The 16,723-nt window shown below is 44.8% G+C and overlaps 1 protein-coding gene across 1 annotated transcript in view; it reads right to left on the bottom strand.

Moving 5' to 3' along the window:
• Positions 1-16,723, bottom strand: part of LOC144774147 (NACHT, LRR and PYD domains-containing protein 12-like) — an 816,909-nt gene that overhangs the window by 678,548 nt on the left and 121,638 nt on the right. The window contains exon 3 of the mRNA XM_078659166.1: positions 13,229-13,247. Coding sequence (XP_078515292.1) covers positions 13,229-13,247 — 19 coding nt within the window. The remainder of the gene's footprint in view (positions 1-13,228; positions 13,248-16,723) is intronic.

Raw genomic sequence — 16,723 nt, 5'->3', positions numbered from 1 at the left:
CCGCAAGTAAAAAAGAGCTGGGTGTCGCCAGCGTAAGACACGATCTGGGCACCAAACGACTCCGCCAGTGCCGCCAAGGGGGCCATATATATGTTGAAAAGGGTAGGGCTCAAAATAGAGCCCTGAGGGACTCCTACCTCTAATGGCAGCACCACGGCAGAGAGCGGAGGGGCCCAGACCGTTTGACGCCAGCCCCCTAGAAAAGACTTAAAGCAGCTGAACACCGCCCCCCGCAGACCGACCTCACTGAGTCTTGAGAGGAGACCGCTGTGGGGGACGGTGTCGAAGGCCGCCGACAAGTCCAACATCACCAACATCGCCTTACCCCCCAAGTCCAGGACCTCCTTAATTGCCTCGTTACTTCCGGCAGCGCTGTTTCCGTGCTAATATTGGCACGGAATCCAGATTATAACATTTTAATTTAAAAATGACAGTTTAAAAAAAAAAAATTATAATAATTTCAACCATACATTTAAGTATTTTTTGTTACATAATGAAATATTTCAAACATTCATCATCTATTTCTTTATTCGGTTTCTGAAAATAAAACCATAAAAGTCAGCGGACATTATATATAGCTAAAATACAAAACAGTATTAAAAGCCACAGATATTCAACAATCAAATCTCAAAAAATCATTACAGATGTAGCCTAATCATATCTCCTAAAATAACTTAAACAAAAAAGTCTAAATCAGTAAATAGTGTGAAAGGTGGGTCATTTAGCTGGTAGTTGGGTGAAGAGAATCTTCTTTACCAGGTAATAACAACACCCAGGCACCTAACAGGATGGTTTAGATCAGTCAATCATTAAATAGTCTACATTATTTTTAGGGCATCCTTAAGAATGCAAGAAGGTTGATTTTAAATAATGTATCTACCTTACCTTCCACATTTGCTACACGCTGTTCACCTTTATTATCGAAGACTGAAAAAAGAAAAGTCACAATCAGTCGCACAACTTTATCAACTTTGTTTACAACATAAAACATACAAGAGAACAATATGTCAGAGGTAAGTCTTGATAACATTCTATAACTCATGTCAAAGGCAAACCTGATAACGAACAAGGACCACGGCCATGTCGAGGATCAAACAGGTCACGGGCTTAAAGTAGCTTAATATTGGGTAATTTCACCAAATGTTTATTCTGCACAGAACGCCTTCAAGATGATGCCCCAAATGAGACAAAGCTTCTTTTACCACCCATAGCTCCCTGTCATGGATGGTGTATGATAGACCTGATACCATTGGCGTCAGTCTCAGTCATAAATGAAGGCTAGCCATTTAAAGAGATGTGTGTCACTCAGTTCTGTCCCCGGCTTGAGCAGATTCGTGGGCGTTTCTTGCTTTTTTCAAGCCCCGCTTCTTTTTTCAGTCATTCAGAGGTGGGCCATTCTGGGCGTTGACTTTTTTTTTTTTTACAGGGATGTTTTTCGTCATTGCTAACGTCTCTGTTGCCGGGATGGACGTAGTGTTGCGCTCCCGGTCCCCTCTGAAGACCCCGCGTCCCAGTCCCGCGTGGTTGTGTATCCTGCCCCCCTCCCGCTGTCCATGTCTCTGTTCCCGCGCCGATGCCAGATGCTCTAACGCGGCCCTTCTCTCATTTCTAACTGCGGTGGTAACAAGGGCACCACGGGCTGCTGAGCTTGCTAGAAAAATGGGCGCTGTCTGCTGGCTGGGTACTAAAATACAGAAATAATCCGGGTTCACGTGTGGTCTCCGGTGCCACTGCACCATTGATAGATACGCCCCTGTGTATCTTTATCCCCTAGCACTCTGCCCCTCGTCTCCATGTCCCCTTCCTTTCCCCAGTCAAGTCTGCATCCTCCCTCCCCCTACACCACCCTCTCTCGTCCCTCAGCGAGCTGCTCCTCTCCCATTCATCTCCATCCTCCACCGTCCCCCCCGCTCAATTCAATATAATACGAACATTTCCCCGCTCCCTCCTCCTTTCTCGTTCAGCTCTGCCCCTCGCTCCTTCCCCTCCCCGTCCATCAATCCTCTCCGCCTTCGCTCTCCTCCCCATTCTTCTTTGTGTGTCTCCCCGTCACTCTCCCCATCTCTCATCGCTTTCGTTCCCAGAGATCACACATTTTCCATGTCAAGTGTGAGGGGCGGGAGCAAACTACAAGTCCAAGGATGCAAAGCTAGAATCCCCCGCGGAAGACGAAGGACCGCACACCCCGGGGCCTGCTCGGTCCAGTTCTACACAGGCATCTTTGGATGGCTCTTGGTCCTGCAAGGAACAGGGCCAAGATTGAGACAGGACGAGCCCCGATATGTGACGCATATCTGGGGATCTGTGACTTTAGAGCTGTGCAGATGAGATGCAACTCTCAGGAGCTGTCTATAGATGAGATGTGCCAGACTGTCCAGGCTCAAGCTCTGCATGGAAAACTTCTAAGACTGTTTCTAGAGATGTATGCAGATGAGATGTAGGATTCTTTAGAGCTGTGCATGCAACATTACATGACTGTCTTTAGCAATGTAGACAGATGTGATGTGACTGTTAGGAACTGTCGCTAGATGAGATGCCAGACCGTCTAGAGCTCTGTATGGAATACGACTGTTTCCAGAGCTGTATGCAGATGAGATTGTTTATTGTTTAGAGCTGTCGATGCAATATTGCGTGACTGCCTCTAGAGATGTATACAGAAGAGATGTGAGATGGACTGGAGCTCAAAGTAAAATATTTGTGAGACTGTTTCTAGAAATGTATACAGATTATATGCAATCATGTCTCTAGCGCTTTCTATGCAGAGATGTCACTGTCTAGAGCTCTAAATTGAATAATTGTTGGACGGTTTCCAGTGCTGTTTACAGGTGATGTGAGATTGTCTCTTTAGCCGATTATAACCGAGATGTGAGACTGTCTAGAGCTTATACAAAAGTGTTGTGGGAGTGGTTTTAGAGCTGCAGGCAGATGAGATGTGAGTGTCTGTAGAGCTGAATAGATGAGCTGTGCGACTGACTCTGATGCGGTCTATGGAGAAGTGAAGCACTTTGGAGCTGTGAGGGAGATAGGCTAGTCTGTATATGGATAATTTATGGATAACATGTACGTTTGTCTCTACAGATGCATATGTATATATGAGATGTTACACTGTATCTTGAGCTGTATAAATGTGATGTGAGACTGTCTAGGAAGAAGTTGAGGGGGAGGCTCTGTGTGTGTGTGGGGCTCTATGTGAATGACTGTGGGTGGCTCTGTGTGGGTGGCTCTGTATGTGTGTGTGGGTTGCTTTGTGTGTGTGGCTCTGTGTGTGGGTGCAAATGCAAATGGTCTCGCAATTGCGAGAATTTAGCTATTGGCATTGTATATGACAATGTCATGTATTTATATGTTTTAAAAACAAAAACATATATAAAAATAATGTCATGAGCAATGCCAATAGCTCGAACTTTAACAATGCCGAGACCATTGCATTGTAAATGCTTGTTTACTGATTGCCTCCTCTGTTTTTAATATGTTTTGCTGGTTAAGATGCTTTGGGCACTGTGCCACTGCTATTCAGTAAAACAAAAAAGATGATGGACGGAATGTTGTACAATGGCAAAACATTCAACCCCAGTCACAGATCTGGGTTTAATCCATAGTTATTTTGCTCACAAACCACCCAGGTTCAGACATGGCCATATGCAAATCAGTCTTGACCCTGTGCCTCATGGGAACAGTCCAGCCCAAACTGCCAAGCCATGCCTTCCCTGTACTGGAATTAAGCCTCCTCGGCCCGGTTTCTGGCTATCACCCGTCTTCAGCCAGGATAGCTGATAACTCATGTCAAAGGCAAACCAGATAACAATACCTAGACACCTAACAGGATGGTTCAGATCAGTCAATCATTAAATAGTCTAAATTATGTTTATGGCATCCTTAAGAATGCAAGAAGGTTGAATTTAAATAATGTATCGATCTTACCTTCCACATTTGCTACACACTGTTCACCTTTATTATCGAAGACTGAAAAAAGAAAAGTCAAAATCAGTCGCACAACTTTATCAACTTTGTATACAACATAAAACATACAAGAGAACAATATGTCTGAGGTAAGTCTTGATAACATTCTATAACTCATGTCAAAGGCAAACCTGATAACGAACAAGGACCACTGCCATGTCGAGGATCAAACAGGTCACGGGCTTAAAGTAGTTTAATATGGGGTAATTTCACCAAATGTTTATTCTGCACTGAGCTCCTTCAAGATGATGCCCCAAATGAGACAACGCTTCTTTTACCACCCATAGCTCCCTGTCATAGATTGTGTGTGATAGACCTGGTACCATTGGCGTGAGTCTCCCTTCCCTTTTTTATTGATTGCCTCCTCTGTTTTTAATATGTTTTGCTGGTTTATATGCTTTGGGCACTGTGCCCCTGCTATTCAGTGCCGCAGTGCAACTGCTCCTTATGTTAAATTGAATTATGGATTAGTAACTCCATGATTGGCTTATTTGATTTACTTGTCAGACCCTAGTACAGTGCACTCCGTGTGCCCAGGGCTTGTATATCCAAATGCTGCTGGTGGACTTGCAGCATTGGTTGTGCCACCCACAGAAGCGGCTTGTAAAGTGTGTCTAAGGCCTGCCATTGCAGAGCCTGCGTGCAGTCTGGTACTGCCATGCTGACTGGGTAAGTGCACCCACTTGCCAGTCACTAAACCTTCTATTTTCTTCATATCAGACACCCCTAAGGTAGGCCCAAGGGCAGGGCGCATTGCAAGTATAAAGCAGGACATCACCTGGTGTGTGTGGCATGTCCTAATAGTGAGTTAGAGCCATTTTCGTTTTTCACTATTGCAAGGCTATTGCAAGGCTACCAGTCCCCATAGGCCAGAATGGACAGTTTGATTATAACCTCTTATAATCCTAACTGACCCAGGAAACATGGTAGAAATTCCAGTTTAGTATGCCAGAGCGCAGAATGATAAAATGCATCTGTTAGTGAAGTTGGTTTTAACATTCTGTGTTTCAAAAATACCACTTTTAGAAAGTAGGTATTTTCCTACCTAACCATCCAGCCTGCCTCTGCTAGCTTGTGTATTGTGTGTCTGTACCTTGAGTGACAGGGGCCGGGGGATTCCAGGAGACAGTTGTGAGTCAGCACTGGGCTAAATAGACCTATCTGCATGTAGAGTGGTGGGAGGAGTAGCACCTGGGCTTGAATAGGGCTGTGCCTGCCTTCCACAATACTGGCTCCACCTCCTGTGGTGTGTCTGATGTCCCTGGCCCACACTGTCAAAGCAAAGAAGGAGTCCTGTAAACAAAGTGCTCCAAGACTGCACATAACTGGTTTGGACTAGGTACAGCCCCCTCTTCCTTCAGAGGACAAAGGATTTAGGGCCAGATGGAGGTAAATATATTTTACCGATTCTAAAATACCAAATGTTACCGATTCGGTATTTTAGAATCGGTAAATGATATGTAGCTAATGATTCAGTAAATTTTACCGAATCGGTAAAATTCGGTAAATATTCGGTATTCCCCATTTATTCCTATGAGCCATCTGGGACCAGTCCCAGAGTCGTCAGACCTCCTCCAGACCATACCAAAGAAAAACTACCTCTAGAGGTGGTTCAAATGCAAAGAAACAGTGACAGTCCCACCACTTTTTCTCAACCGACTGTAAAAATTGGAGGTCGAATCTCAGATTACATCTTGAACTGGTCCAACATTGCTTCCGATCAGTGGGTCCTGGATCTGATTTCAAAGGGACACACCTTGGAATTCACAAAATTTCCTCGCCCTCCTACTGGCCCACCTCCTCCCCATTTCAAAGACCTTTTAACTCAAGTCAAATTAATGATCAGGAAGGGGGCTATCAAGGTAGTACCACAAGGGCAGCAGGGCAAAGGATTTTACTCCCACTTTTTTCTAGTCAAGAAAAAAATCGGGGGAATGGCGCCCAATTTTGGATCTACGAGCTTTAAACAAATTCATCACGTCCAAAACTTTTCAAATGTTGACCCTGCTGCAGATTCTACATTACCTCAATCCTGGAGAGTTCTTCTCCACGATTGACCTCCAGGACGCTTATTTTCATGTTCCGATCCATCCCAGGCATAGAAAATATCTTCGTTTTACAGTCGGACACCTACACTTCCAATTAAGAGTCCTGCCGTTCGGCCTCCGTTCAGCACCGAGGGTCTTTACCAAGGTCATGGCCCCGGTAGCTGCTTTTCTGCGCCTACAAGGCATACAGTTTTATCCATACCTGGACGATTGTCTCATAAAGGCTCCGAACCTCCAACTGGCAATCCAGCATACTCAGTCTTGCATCTCCCCGTTTCAGGACTTGGGTCTTTCCATCAATTGCCAGAAGTCACACTTTCGCCCGTCTCAGCGGCGAGATTTTCTAGGAGCCTCACTAGATTCTCAGCTGGCAATGGTTTTTGTCTCCCAGGAAAGACGAGACTGTATGCTCCAGATGGTACGATCCCTGCAGTCAAAACTGTGCGTTTCAGTCCGGATGTTGAAATCATTCCTCGGCATGGCTTCCTCTGCCATACAGTTGATTCCCCACTGCAGACTACATATGAGGGTCGTCCAAGAGGAGTTAGACAAGCAGTGGAAACAGATTTCAGGATCATTCAACAACAGGATCCTTCTCACGCCCCGAATTCAAGAGGCTCTGGAGTGGTGGGCTCACCCTCCGAACATTTCAAAAGGTCGGTCTTTCCAAGACGCTGCTCCAACTCTGACGCTTACCACCGATGCATCCCTGGAGGGCTGGGGAGCGCATCTCGAAGGTCTGTCAGTACAAGGGAAATGGACTGCGGTCCAACGCACTTGGCATATAAACCGCCTTGAGCTTCTGGCGATCTTCCTTGCCCTGAAGTCTTTTCAACGGATCGTTCAAGGCCAATCTCTGCTGGTGAGGACAGACAACACCACCAGCATGCATTACCTAAACAAACAGGGCGGCACAAGGTCCCTTTTGCTTTCCCAACAAGCACAGGAGACATGGAAATGGACGATTCATCATCAAATTCATCTCACAGCCATCCATGTGCCGGGTGTTTCCAATGTTCTGGCGGATTCACTCAGCAGGTCTTTCTCCAACAACCACGAGTGGGAACTCAGTCAACCGACTCTCGAGTTCATTTTCCGGCAGCGGGGCCAGCCGCAGATGGATCTTTTTGCCACTATCACCAACAGGAAATGCCGACACTTTGCAAGTCTTCATCCCCACAGAGAGTCGAGCGGAAATGCATTTTTGATCAGCTGGTTGAACGCATTCAGCTACACTTTCCCTCCGCTTCTGCTGATTCCGCGCTTGTTGCACTGGATGAGGCTTCAACCCTGCCATATCATCCTGATCGCACCCAAGTGGCCACGGTGCCCATGGTTCTCGGACCTGCTCTTGTTCTTCCAGAACGAGCCAATTCCGCTTCGTCCGCTGCCTCACCTCCTTACGATGCAGCAAGGGCACATTTGCCATCCGGATCCAGCATACCTCCAGCTCCATGCCTGGAACCTGAACACCATGAATTTGCGCGTCTGACCATCGACGCTGACTGTAGAGAGGTGTTAGCGCACGCCCGTGCTCCTTCCACCATTAAAACCTATCAGTTGAAGTGGAAGCATTTCTGTGTCTGGTGCCACACCAAAGCTTTAGATCCAATGACCGCCAAACCAGAACAGATCCTGCCTTTCTTCCTATCCCTTGCAAAGTCAGGACTTTCTCACTCCACTCTGAAGGTATTTCTGGCGGCTCTCTCCCGTTTCCGTCATGATGGTTCTACCTCACTGTATTCGTCTAGAATCATTCAACAGTTTTTCAAAGGCCTCTTCCAAATGTTTCCACCCATTCGGCGTCCTCCGCCTGCTTGGCGCCTAAACCTGGTTTTGTCTCAGCTCCTCTTACTTCCTTTTGAACCCATCCATTCAGCAAGCTTAAAATTCCTCACGTGGAAAGTTGCCCTATTGCTCGCCTTGACGTCATCTAGGCGTGTCAGTGACATTCAGGCAATCACAATTCAGCCTCCTTTTCTCAAGTTCTCAAAAGAGGCTCTTACACTACGTACTAATCCTAAATTTATTCCGAAAGTTCTCAGTGATTTTCTTCTCAATGAACCAGTCATTTTAAAAACTTTCTTTCCTGATCCACAAACTCCTGCGGAACGTTCATTACATTCCCTGGATATGAAACGTTGTCTCAAGTTTTACATTCAGCGCACTGCATCCTTCAGGAAATCTGATCAACTGTTCGTGGCCTATGGCCCGATCTGCAAAGGACAACCCATTACCAAACAAACTATTACTAGGTGGATTTCTTCCACCATTACCTTTTGTCATCAACGGGCTGGCAAGCCTCTTCCAGCTCCAGTACGTGCTCATTCAACTAGAGCTGTGTCAGCTTCTACTGCCCTCTTTGCGGGGGTACCTCTGCGACACATTTGCAGAGCTACTACGTGGTCGAGCAGCCATACTTTTACGAAGCACTACTGTCTGCAGTCAACAGACGCCGCAGATGCAGCTGTAGGACAAGCGGTGCTGCAGAATCTTTTCCATTAAAGGTGAGCCTCTGTTGCTACCCGCCTCCAGTCATAAAGGTTTTTTCACTTTAATATGATATGTTTATTATATGCTTGAACTTACTGTTACCTTTATGACTTATATGATGGTCACTGCTTTCTACTCTTATTCAAGCATGTGAATCTATGAAAGACACCCCTAATACTAGAGAAGAACATAAGTTACTTACCTGTAAACTGTGGTTCTCCAGTACTTGTGTCTTTCATAGATTCACATGCGACCCTCCCATCCTCCCCTCAGAGGCTCTCTTCTCCTCAGGCACTTTTGGTTACTCTGTGCTACGAAAATCTGAGGTCTTGGGCTTCTGAGGAGAAGGTTCTAGAGGGAGCTACAGCCTGATTGACTGGAATTTGGACCAAAACATAATGACACTGATATGTTGCCAAGTTGAGTGTCTCCCTAAGGCTTTCTATAGGCCTATTCTGTTCTATGGTACTTTTGAGTTTTCTGGATATTTGCTGTATTATATGTATATGTTTAATTTTACTTATATATGCATATATTACTGCTATTTTATGTACCATGGGACTCCCACTTCGACGACGGGGAATATTCAAGCATGTGAAATCATGAAAGACACCAATACTGGAGAACCACAGTTTACAGGTAAGTAACTTATGTTCATCTCTCCCATCTCCTCTTCTTCGCTTATTAATACGTTCAAGTCTTCATCCTCTATTTGTTTAATTTGATTCCTGACTCTGTCTATTTTAGCTTTCCAAGCTAATAGCCTTCCAGCCCCCTCTCCATATTCAAAGTGAGCAAGCTTGCTCACCTCCCACCTGTTAGAAATTCTTGTTTTAATTATATTTTCCACCCGGGCCTTTAACACCTCTAATTCTGCCATTAGTGTCTCTTGGGGATCTTGCTCTTGCTCGGTTGCCTGATTAAACCATATAAAGTGTTTCCCTCACAGCCTATATATACTTTCCTTTCAACATTGTTTATATTCCTTTAGATTGTCAGCAAAGTACAACAGTGACATTTGTCAGTATCTCATTATTCTTTTTATTTATCAAAAAAACACATATATTTGTTTTCTTCTCTTTTTTTAAAACGTTTTTCAAAAACACATTCTACATGAACAGCTCATATTCATAAATAATAATTCAAATTCATAGCAAATATTTTTCTCAAATATATACAGAAGCATTACAGTGTAAGTATTTTTGAAGACAAAAATCTACACAGCCCTGGTTCACAATGTCATAAATACACCCATACTACAATCATTCAAACACTTTCAAACAAAACACAGACACACCATATCGGTACACAATTGAGTATAAATTATGGTCAGGAAGAATGCTGCCACAATAAGAAACCACAGTAAAAAATACAGGGTTACACGCAAGGTCGACGCGAGTTTCGGTGAGGTAAAAGATGTTCGAGCCACCTTCCTCAGGACCTATCCTGATATCAGCTCCCAATTTAAAATGACCACGGAATTAAATCAAATAATGTGCATCAACTTTCCATAAGAATGGAGTGATACATGTATCGTATCCAATCCTGGAGTCCAGCCGGATCACCAGTTCTGACTCTCTGTCTATCCCCTAATTCTGGTTGTTGTCACGTATCATATCTTTGTAGTGCCCCATGTCCGATACATCTCACAGTTTCCCAGATATACAATGGAGGGCAAACGTGCTGATAATATTTCTCAAAACGATAAATCGTCTTATTATGAATATCTGTCAGTCCTATGTCATCTTTATATTTAGAAGCCTCTCAGGAACACGGATATCATTTGTAATCCTCCGTGACGATATAACGAGGTCCCACAGATTGCCGCTCCAAGTTTCTAACTTGGAGCGGCAATCTGTGGGAGCTCGTTATATCGTTGGTTTTTGTTATGTGGATGTGAATTTTTGGGGTCTTATATGGATAAGTATGTCTTTCAGGTTTGCTGTTCTTTTGAACGCACACCTTGGAGGGGGTACAGTGACGTTTCCTATTTGCGGTATAGCCCAGTGTTTTCTGATAATTTTCTGCACCGTGTTGGATTCTGGAGTGAAAATCATGACGCAGGCCAGTATATCTGATTGGGGTCTCCTTTGTGGTTCAAGTAGCGCCTCCCTGTTGTTTTCTATGCACGTTTTTGTGCACTTTACTGGGTAATCACATTTCTCCAAATGGTCTGCTAGCTCTTTTACTTGCTCTGTGTAATCTCTAGTCTCACTACAGTTACAGCGAGTCTCAGAAACTGCCCGTAGGGTAAATTATCCACAAGGGCCATAGGGTGGTGACTTCCATAGAGGAGCAAGCTATCACTATCAGGGTTTTTTTTAAGTCTTATTGTATAGCCTACCATCTGTCAATTTGATCATCAGGGCCAAAAAAAGTAGTCAGGTTTCTCAAATATTGGCTTTAACCCCTTCGCTGCTGGCCCGTTTCTGCCGCTGTGCGGTAAACAAACGAACAGGGCGGGGCCGTGATGAACCCCAGCCGTCATCCACACACGAGCACCGCAGAGCGTGACGGCTGGGGTTCGTCACCAGTATGCGAGGGGTTAAAGTGCATTAATTGGTTCAGTGTATTAATCCACTCGATAAAGAGGGTACACATGTCTTTACCTCCTTTCCAAAAAATCAAAATGTCATTGATGTATCAATGCCAAGACAGAGTATTTTCGAAGTAAGGATTGGTGGTGCATAGTATTTGCTCCTTTTCAAAATGGTACAAAAGGGGGTGGTGATGGACGGAGCATCTGAACCAATCAAACACTCACACCCAGTCAACAGATCTGGGTTTAATCCATCACCGTTCTTTAGCCCACTCTGCCACCTCAGTTCAGACATGGCCATATACAAATCAGTCTGACCATGGGAACAGTCCAGCTCGAAATGCCAAGCCACCCCCTTTTGTACTGCTTTGTTCGCCATAAGTGTGGCAGGGTATGCTCAGACTTGAGTCCCTTGCTCACTTTGCCACTGGATTCAAGCAAGCCGGGCTGAAGACGGCTGATAGCCAGAAACCGGTCCTAGGAAGCTTGAATCCGGTCCAGGGAAGGCATGGCTTGGCAGTTCGGGCTGGACTGTTCCCATGAGGCACAGTGTCAGACTGATTTGCATATGGCCATGTCTGAACTGGGGTGGCAGATTGGGCTAAAGACGGTGATGGATCAAACCCAGATCTGTTGACTGGGTGCGAGTGTTTGATTGGTTCAGATGCTCCGTCCATCACCACCCCGTTTTGTACCGCTTTGTTTGCCATAAGTTTGGCAGGGTATGCTCAGACGTGAGTTCCTTGCTCACTTTGCCACTGGATTCAAGCAAGCCTGGCTGAAAACAGCTGTAATGCCAGAAACCGGTCCTAGGAAGCTTGAATCTGGTCCAGGGAAGGCATGGCTTGGCAGTTCGGGCTGGACTGTTCCCATGAGGCACAGTGTCAGACTGATTTGCATATGGCCATGTCTGAACTTGGGTGGCAGATTGGGCTAAAGACGGTGATGGATCAAACCCAGATCTGTTGACTGGGTGCGAGTGTTTGATTGGTTCAGATGGTCCGTCCATCACCACCCCCTTTTGCATAGCTTTGTTCGCCATAGGTTTGGCAGGGTATGCTTAGACGTGAGTCCCTTGCTCACTTTGCCACTGGATTCAAGCAAGCCTGGCTGAAGACAGCTGTAATGGCAGAAACTGGTCCTAGGAAGCTTGAATCCGGTCCAGGGAAGGCATGGCTTGGCAGTTGGGGCTGGACTGTTCCCATGAGGCACAGGGTTTAGACTGATTTGCATATGGCCATGTCTGAACTGGGGTGGCAGAGTGGGCTAAAGAACGGTGATGGATCATACCCAGATCTGTTGACTGGGTGTGAATGTTTGATTGGTTCAGATGCTCCGTCCATCACCACCCCCTTTTGTACCGCTTTGTTCGCCATAAGTTTGGCAGGGTATAAAAATTACCGCCCCATATCCCTCCTCCTATTCCCTGCCAAAGTCATTGAGAAAGCCGTCAATAGCCAGCTCGCCGCCTTCCTTGAATCCAACAACTCCCTCGATCCCTCACAGTCCGGCTTTCGAGGCAAACACAGCACCGAGACCGCCCTCATCGCAGCTACAGACGACATCCGAACACTACTGGACAACGGAGAAACAGTAGCCCTCATTCTACTCGACCTCTCCGCCGCCTTCGACACAGTCTGTCACAGCACCCTCATTCAACGCCTCAGCAACATCGGCATACAAGGAAAAGCCTTGGATTGGATCATCTCGTTCCTAACTGGAAGAACTCAGAGAGTCCGACTTCCCCCATTCAAATCATATGCCACCGAAGTCATCTGCGGTCTACCACAAGGATCACCACTCAGTCCCACCCTCTTCAATGTTTACATGAGTCCACTCGCATCCATCGCGCGTCAACACAACCTTAACATCATCTCCTACGCTGACGACACCCAGCTGATCCTTTCCCTCACCAAAAACCCTATCACCACCAAAATCAATCTTCACGAAGGCATGAAAGAAGTAGCCGAATGGATGAAAAACAGTCGCCTAAAACTTAACTCAGACAAAACAGAGGTGCTCATCCTAGGTTCATCCCCCTCGGCCTGGGACGACTCATGGTGGCCTTCGGCTCTGGGCACTGAACCCATACCCACAGACCACGCACGTAACCTTGGCTTCATCCTAGACTCCTCAATCTCGATGACCAGGCAAGTCAACGCCGTCTCATCCTCCTGCTTCAACGTACTTCGTATGCTTAAAGAAATCTTCTGCTGGATCCCCTCCGAAACAAGAAAAACCGTCACCCAAGCACTGGTCACGAGTCGACTGGACTACGGAAACACCCTCTACGCCGGAATTACAGCCAAATTACAGAAAAAACTCCAACGCATCCAAAACGCATCAGCGAGGCTCATTTTGGACATCCCTCACCAAGATCACATTACCGGCCACCTGAAAGACCTTCACTGGCTCCCCGTCAACAAGAGAATAACGTTCCCTCTCCTCACTCACGCTCACAAGGCCCTCTACAAACTAGGACCCGAATGCCTCAACACCCGAATGTCCTTCTACACTCCCTCCCACCAACTAAGATCCGCCAATCAAGCCCTCGCCGCAGTTCCGCGTATCCAAAGATCCACCATGGGAGGCAGATCCTTCTCCTACTTGGCGGCCAAGACCTGGAACTCACTCCCCCCTCACCTCCGCCTTACACAGAACCACATCTCCTTCAGAAAAGAAATTAAAACCTGGCTATTCGATAAATAATGAATCCCCTCCCCAAGCGCCTTGAGACCCTCTGGGTGAGTAGTGCGCTATATAAATTCTTGAACTTGAACTTGAACTTTGCCACTGGATTCAAGCAAGCCTGGCTGAAGACGGCTGTAATGCCAGAAACCGATCCTAGGAAGCTTGAATCCGGTCCAGGGAAGGCATGGCTTGGCAGTTCGGGCTGGACTGTTCCCATGAAGCACAGGGTCAGACTGATTTGCATATGGCAATGTCTGAACTGGGGTGGCAGAGTGGGCCCCCGCACCAGAAAGACCAGATCGGGAGGCCGCTCCTTCTCCTTCCTCGCGGCCAAAGCATGGAACGCCCTTCCGCTCCACCTCAGACAGACAACATTGCTCCCCATCTTCGCAAGAAACCTCAAAACCTGGCTCTTCGACAGACCCCCTCCTTGATGGAATGGAACCTGCACCACCCCCAACCCACCCACCCCTAGCGCCTTGAGACCCTTACGGGTGAGTAGCCGCGCTTTAACAAACTCCTGATTGATTGATTGAGTGGGCTAAAGAACGGTGATGGATTAAACCCAGATCTTTTGACTGGGTGTGAGTGTTTGCTTGGTTCAGATGCTCCGTCCATCACCACCCCCTTTTGTACCGCTTTTTCCACCCTTTTCAAAATGGGTCATTTATAAAGAGGCCAGACTTGGGGCAAAGGTACTGCCCATCGAAGTCCCCTGAGTTTAATGAAAAACGTGTCCTTATATTGAAAGGCGTTTTCTGTGAGGGCCGGGGATGCACACTCCATGATGAAGCTTATTGGTGTGGGTGAGGTCCAGTCTGTAGAATGTAAGATATTTTCAACCACCTCTAGGATAGCGGCTTGGGGGATATTTGTATACAAAGCTTCCACATTGAGAGTGACTAGAAGATCAATGTGAGGTCTTTCACTCTTAGTAAATTCTAGTATGTTCAGAATGACCTTTGTGTCTTTGAACCAGCGGTTTTAGAAAGTGGTCGCAGAACATAGATAGAGGTTCTAATAAATAACCTACCCTAGATATGATGGGCCTGCCAGGAGGGGGCAGAACTACCTAATGAATTTTGGAAAGGATTTAAAAATAAGTGTTTTTTGGTTTTTGTTCACTAGGAGCTCACATCATTCTTAAACAACCACTCTTGTTTTTTATCTGAGCTACAATACTCGTGATATGAGTCTGAAGGCAGTTGGTTGGGTCTTTGGCCATTGGTGTATAGTACTGTTGATCTGATAGCTGGCAAAGGCATTCTCCTTAATAGTTGATGGATGACTTGATCACAATGGCACCCCCTTTATCAGCCTGCTTTATTGTGATGGTTGTGTCTTTTGATAGGGATTGAATGGCTTTTGACTCTCTATTGGATAGATTATGAAAAGTGGTGGTTCTGCAACTCTTTTCGACCTCCTTGAGAACTGCTTGTTTGAATGTTAATAAGTCATTGGGGATCATGCTGGAGTTGGGAATGAATGTAGAAGGATTTTGTAGGCCGGAATCTGTTGTTTCTTGTTCAGGTTTTCCCAAGAAAGGCTTTTAACCGGAACTAGTCAACTGGAGACTAGGTTCTTTATTGCGGTTCTGAACAATTGCCACATTATCACTGGCTGGCATACAGAGGCGAGAAACATGTTCATCCTCTTTTAGAACAATTCTTCCACGAAGCTTATGAGGACCATTATATCCTTAATTTGCGCCACATCTTTTTAACTAGGTGAGCGTGCTCAATCATTAAATAGCCTAGCCCTGAGCATTTCTTAACCGATTTTACCCCAATTGTTTCACCACTCTATTCACACCACTCGAGTCCACACACCCTCACTTCATCAAACAGCTAAGAAAAAGATCTCCGGCAAAGGGCTCCCTGGGTGTGCCCAATGGGGAATTGCAGAGTCGGCCGGACAAGGAGTTGGCCCAATGCTGAAGCATGACACCCATCCGGGTGTGTGAGGGCTCTTGCTCCAAATGGAACACAGCCCTTCTGCTGGAACCTGAATAACATTTTGTTCTTGTCTCTGATTAAGGAACTGCACACTCTTCTTACCTCAAAAAATTATATAAAACTTAATTAATAACTATTAATGTAGTACACATATTTTAGTTAGAGTCATATTTAATACATTAATTAAAATAATTACAAACAAATCCTAAATACACCTTTTAGTTGATTTTAATACATAATAATGTAATACAAACTTTTATTAAGTGTGTTATTACTATTTTGACATTATTTTCAATATTTAATTTAAATATAAGTTACATTCTGGAACATTTTCTTCTACTTTGTCTTTCATTTATCAAGTAACAATATTTAACATTAATATTTTAAATGAAATATTGTTATGTTTTATTATTTAAACTTTGATAAACTTTTCCCAGTACATTCCCATAGGGAGACCTTCACCCACGTCTTAATGTAACTCCAGCACAATACATTGCCAGCCACTAGTACTTCAAACCCTCTCACAGAAAACAATTGAGGCACGGACTTAAAATAAAGTTCCATAGGAAATAAATGTAAATTTAACTAACTTATCTAGACTTGTCAAAAAATGTTATAAATATAATTTACTGTTTATAAAATGTGTTTATAAAATTGTGCATAACTAAATAATTAGCAAATTATAACATTTTAATTTAAAAATGACAGTTTAAAAAAAATAAATTATAATAATTTCAACCATACATTTCAGTATTTGTTGTTACATAATGAAATAATCCAAACATTCATCATCTATTTCTTTATTCGGTTTCTGAAAATAAAACCATAAAAGTCAGCAGACATTATATATAGCTAAAATATAAAACAGCATTAAAAGCCACAGATATTCAACAATCAAATCTCAACAAATCATTACAGATGTAGGCTAAACATATCTCCTAAAATAACTTAAACAAAAAAGTCTAAATCAGTAAATAGTGTGAAAGGTGGGTCATTTAGCTGGTAGTTGGATGAATAGAATCTTCTTTACCAGGAAA

The sequence above is a fragment of the Lissotriton helveticus genome, chromosome 8, assembly GCF_964261635.1.
Source record: "Lissotriton helveticus chromosome 8, aLisHel1.1, whole genome shotgun sequence".
Lineage (NCBI taxonomy): Eukaryota > Metazoa > Chordata > Amphibia > Caudata > Salamandridae > Lissotriton > Lissotriton helveticus.
Note: the sequence above shows the minus strand (reverse complement) of the source record. Positions and strands in the feature narration are given on the sequence as shown.